At 35.7% G+C, this 5,457-nt stretch overlaps 1 protein-coding gene across 1 annotated transcript; it reads right to left on the bottom strand.

The window, feature by feature from the left end:
* Positions 1–1,071: 1,071 nt before the first annotated feature.
* Positions 1,072–5,218, bottom strand: LOC129923784 (transmembrane protein 205-like). Its single transcript, XM_056016458.1, has 4 exons — positions 5,036–5,218; positions 3,336–3,505; positions 3,045–3,208; positions 1,072–2,756 (listed from the first exon to the last, which is right to left on the bottom strand). Exons 1-4 carry the CDS (start codon positions 5,077–5,079, stop codon positions 2,469–2,471), a joined length of 666 nt encoding a protein of 221 aa, XP_055872433.1. The 5' UTR covers positions 5,080–5,218; the 3' UTR covers positions 1,072–2,468.
* Between the last annotated feature and the right edge of the window lie 239 nt (positions 5,219–5,457).

Here is a 5,457-nt window from a genome sequence, read left to right as displayed (position 1 = left end):
TTTGGTTTTATTTGTCATTTCCCAATTAAATATCTAACATTTATATTATCGTGTATTACTGATAGACTGAATTCTCAGGCACTGCCCATAGATTAGATAGATGACAGTGTTCTTTCCCTGCTGACTTGGATATGTGGGAATGACAAGTCATTACATCCTACTGGTAAGGTTGTTATTGCCGGAAGTGGTAATGGTTTTAAGCCCATCATTACCTATAAAATGCTCTTAAATAGCTTCTGACAACCAGTACAACTCCTGGCCTTCACGTGTGGTTCAGATACTGAGCTTGCCCAAACCATTACCACCGACTTGAGAAAGGGCAAAGGCGAGCAACTGTAAGCTTCAGGCAGGAGGGGCTCATACCCATCTAGGAGAAGGAAAACTCTGAAAAATCTCCACTGTTTAGCGGTTATACCCAATCAGGGGAAAGGCTTCGGGAGACAACCGTGAGTTAAAATCAGCAGCTGGTGACCCTTAGGCAGATTGTGGCACACTGTGCTACAGCCTGGCAGAGCCTCAACTGTATCAGATATTCCGTTCTTTTGGTCACATAGCTGCGTGGTGAGAGGGAAACTGCTGTGTGAGTGACATCCTTCTGACCATAAACAATAACCAGGCTTTCATTACATCTCCAACATACTGGCACTGTTACCATGTAATTATTTATTGATTGTACATACATAAGAAATAGTTCAGTTATTTTGTTGTTTACTTATTTATAATTTTCAGCAATATGTGAAAAAAAAATTTTTCTTATAGTAAATTTATTCCTTTACAAAAATGAAATGCTAGTCTGAAACTATGTTCTTGCCAACTTAGGATAATCTGGTCAAAGCTTGTGAGCCTGGAACATTTAACATGCTAGATTTGTGCAAGCTTGGCATATGAAATGTCCTTAAGTTGTTGAATGTTGGCAACATCCAGATCTATGACTTTTGGATGGTTATCTCAGGGCATGGTTGGCAAAAGATATTGTCTCTTAAATAGGGACACCAAAGTCCTTTCCCCTTTTTGGTTCATTAAAATCTAGAAAAGTAGAAGTGATGACGACAAAGAAGAACAATGCAGACAAATAATAAACTTTTTTTATTCCTTGTAACAAGTACCAAATAAATGTTGATCAAACATTATGTATGTACAACAACATAGATATTTCTTTTTTTGTTATATATGTGATAGATAACATTTGAGACTATCTGAAGACTCGCAGAACATGGTTTAGAAATGCAGTGAGATTCTGGAGAGGTTGAGGCAAGTTAAAAACACAAATGTAAGGAGCCAACAATGTTAAGTAACTGTCTAATGAATAAATAGAAGAACTAATCAACAGCAACTTGATCTTAAGTGATAGATATATTCATTGTGTCTTTCTAACTAGTTGTTGATTTGAATGTTGAATAATTTAAGCTTTTAGCAAGGTATTGAAACAATCAGGGGCGTAGCTAGGAGTTTTCCTTCGTTTGGGGTGGGGGGGGGGACTCTGCATTTTGCATAATATTTAATTTTTAATGTAAAAAAAAACACTTGTTTGGGAGCCCGGGGAGATTTTCAAGTTCTCCTTCCCCCACCCTAGCTACGCCACTGGAAACACTACTGAGCTTGATACAAGCTCCACATGTTACCACAAAGAAACAAATAGCTTTACAAAATATACAAATGAATGGATCCAATGTGTACATATACATGTCACAACAGTAAAAAGTATCTTTTTTCTATTTTGTACAAAGTCATTTTCAAAATACAATTTGACAACAGAAATACATAGCCAATTCTTGTTCAGTTCTTTTTTTTTTTTTTTTTTTTATGTCTCAATTCTTAATCATAGTTGTTTGGGCTCAACACTTGGAAATAAATTAATGTATCACAGAAAAAATGTCATATTTACACTGATGTAAAACACAAGGCTAAAACAGTTCTGTGCTCAGCAGTCCTTTTACAATCACCTGACTGCAATAACCAACCACAGCTAGGTAAACAAATCTGTTTAAAACTATTTACATTTGGTTGAAACATTTTATAGTGTAGTCCATTCACCTATAACATTCTAAATAGAATGCCCCTTGCCATTTTTTTTCGTTGCAAACAATTCTACAAATATTTTCATAGGTTACCTTTTTATAAAAACTGTTGAGCATTATTAGGGGCATGGAATTTTTTTCGGCAGGGATCTTCATGTTTAGTCTACAAGTAATGTCTGCACAGTATATTATGTATGCAGGCCGTATACTTGTCTTAGAGCTTTTATCATGTTTTTTTGATGGCATTCTTTAAATACAATAAGGGAAAGGGAATTAACTCTGTTTAAGGGGATAATGTATGTGTTGTCCCCCTTCGATAACATCACTAACATGGACGGATTAGTATTTTTTTTTTTTAGGTCATGGACCTGAAGAGCCATTCCCTCTGCTTTGATCTAAATGTTATATCAACTAAAGAGTAAGCATGCAGCAATAACACTGGTTATTATCTCACAATGGTAGGCAGAGGCTGGTCAGAAAGTAGAGATACACATTGTTAGCAATCAACGACGTCACGACCAGCATGGCGCTGACTCCATGGCAACGGCGAAACATTCGGTAGGACTCGAAGTACTGTGGGTTCTTCTTCAGCTCCTTCATGTCGGCGTATCCCACGACGTCACCCACCCCGGCGTCAACCTCCATCTTGAATGTCTTCAACATTGCGCTGACGATTAGAGGGGAGACTACTAAGGAATTCAAGGCAGCAGTAACGAAGCAAATGGAAAGGGATGCAACCTGCAAAAAATAAAAAAAAAAGACAATAATTAATTTTCGTCCATGCTGAGCTAAAAAATGTAGAGACATGTAATTTTTGAGTCATAGTAGTGTAATGTGCGTCTTTTATTATTATTATTATTATTTCTGCTTTAAATAAATAATATTATTGGCTTACTTTAGGTTTTAAAAATTTACATCTTTTTATTCCCCTTTCAAAGATCTTTACAATTAGTTTAGAGGTCATAACGCACAGGTTACTCTATACATGCACAGATAGAATCGTACTATATAGAAATATATAATCACCTGTACGAGCTGAGCTGTCTCCAGGGTCTCCCACGGGTGCTGGACAAGGAATGTGGACAGAGTGATGGCTGAACAGACGAGACTCCACAAGAAGAACATGGGGAACAGTCTGGATTGAACCTTACCAAACATATGTCGTGGCAGGCTGTAAAACATGGTGAGCCCTGGAATTGGAAGAATTGGATGTTTAAAAAAACTGGATCAAAGCAAAATATAGATGTGCAGTACTTTCTTTAATACATTAAGCAAAATAAAAGTGTAGTTAAAAAAAAAACAAACAACTAAACTTACCAGCTACTAATGTGACCCAGAGTTGCGCACCAAAGTTCGCACCGAAGCTGCCGAGGTGCAACATGCCGTACAGCACGCTGGGCGAGTCCATTCTCCGCCGTGATGGGTAGAGCAGGAAACTGAGAAAACTTATAACGACCACCATTCCAAAGAATTGAAAATGATGCATCCTGAAAACAAAAGAAAACAAACATAAAGATCTAACATCTAAATGAATCCTATATATATATATATATATATATATATATATATATATATATATATATATATATATATTATATTTGTAATTAGATTGAATTTTTTATAGTTAATTATAAATAATCTGGTTTTAATATTAGGACTTATCGTCCCGTTTGTATTTAGTTGAGTACAGACTCCTTGAAGGATTAATGGGTAAAATGTGCCGATGTGCTAATTAATCATAATAATAATTTTGACAATTAAAATTTGGGCATTTAAAGTAAAGGTGTCTTCAAAACCGTCTATAAAGTCACACCAAGAAACAGCTTTCTTTTTTATCTTATCTTATAAAATACAGACGTTACTTCAAAAAAAAAAAAGAAGATGATTACGTCCTACGCGTATTCCTAAGTCAATCTAGTTATGCATGTTAAATAATGACTTAGGCCCTATAGCTTATAAAATATAGGCCTAGTAATGCTCAAACTATGAGTGAGGGTCAAAAACTTAATCTAATTAATCTTTAGGAAGGACGTTTTCTATTTAAAAACAAAAGGACACCCTAAATGTGATTGCGCTCAAGTCGTGGGATATCATTTTGAAAACAAAAAGTTTTTATAACATAGGTTGCTATGTTTCAAAAGTTTGGAACCGCTAATCCAATTCTTTCAATGATAATTAGCAGGTCACGTCTGCTTCGAATTCATGTGCAATCTTTCACTTTGAAGTTGATTTGATGGGGTTACGACATCGCAAGGTCAAAGCAGGTAGGCCTACAAAGCAAGAACACTGTACATCCACAGGTGACGTGTAGATGTAAGTTCCCGGTCATTGTAAGGAAAATTTTGTGCAGTGAATCAAAAAAAAAAGAGTGATGTCAGGTCAAGGACATTTGGTTCATTTATCGCCTGGGCATTTTATTAGTCATATAGACCTTATATAATTAAACACGAATTTTGGACAGCAAGAAAAAAAATCATCAGAAATTTATTTCTAAGCAATAATAATTATTTAATTATTTTTTAAAAAATGTAGTCCTAAAGTAAAGTAAGTTCCCATTTCAGACCTTGTAGTCTATAGGGCAGATGATGTAAAGGTCATGTGTTTCTGTGGCCTACGGTTAGTCCTGAATCTAGTAATTGTTACACATACAATCAAATAAATGAGTAACATAGTTAATAGTTAACATAGTTTAATGGGTCGTAGTTGGCGGCGGCTCCGATTCGGGGATCCTGCTAAAAAAAAAAAAGGTCCACTCTTCCTATACCTATGCCACAGTAAAGAAATGTCTACAAAAGGCACTGAAAATAACTTTTTTTGTGCTTATCTCCCACCCACCCCCTTAAATCAACGAGTCGGAATTAATTATGTAATGACTATAAAATGATGACTTTAAAAAAGTTAAATTTAAAATAAGAGTGGAAAAAGATATCGAAACAAATACCTCCAATCAATAACTATACCCATAATTAAAGCCTAATAAACTATGGAGACAGAATATATTTTAAAAAAAATCTTACCTTAATGCGTCAAAGTTGCTTGAAACGCGACTTATATTTCCCATGATTTTCAAATTAAAGATGTCAACAAATAAAAATCTAGTTGATTGATATTTAGTAATTTCGTTCGATTCAGTTGTCTTAAAACAAATCTGAGCGCTTAAAAACTTTTTTTTTTTAAACTGTAGGTTTTTGCGATTAGAGATTTTTACATTCCACAAGTGAAACTCGGTTTGTATTTATAGCCGCGAGTTACATAAAGATGAACGCGGATTGGTTGGCCGGCAACACACCTCGCCTTGCGAGGACCAATCGTTATGTCCAGTTTATTGCTGGCTTAAAAATAAGCATCGAGGGAGGTCGCGAGGAACTTCGTGCAAGATCGCACGCGCTCGTTCGAGACGGGCCCAGATCTTTGGACGCAATTTGCCAGCCTTCTTCGC

This window comes from Biomphalaria glabrata, chromosome 17 (assembly GCF_947242115.1).
Source record: "Biomphalaria glabrata chromosome 17, xgBioGlab47.1, whole genome shotgun sequence".
Lineage (NCBI taxonomy): Eukaryota > Metazoa > Mollusca > Gastropoda > Planorbidae > Biomphalaria > Biomphalaria glabrata.
The sequence above is the reverse complement of the archived record's forward strand: the minus strand, read 5'-3'. Positions and strand labels throughout refer to the sequence as shown.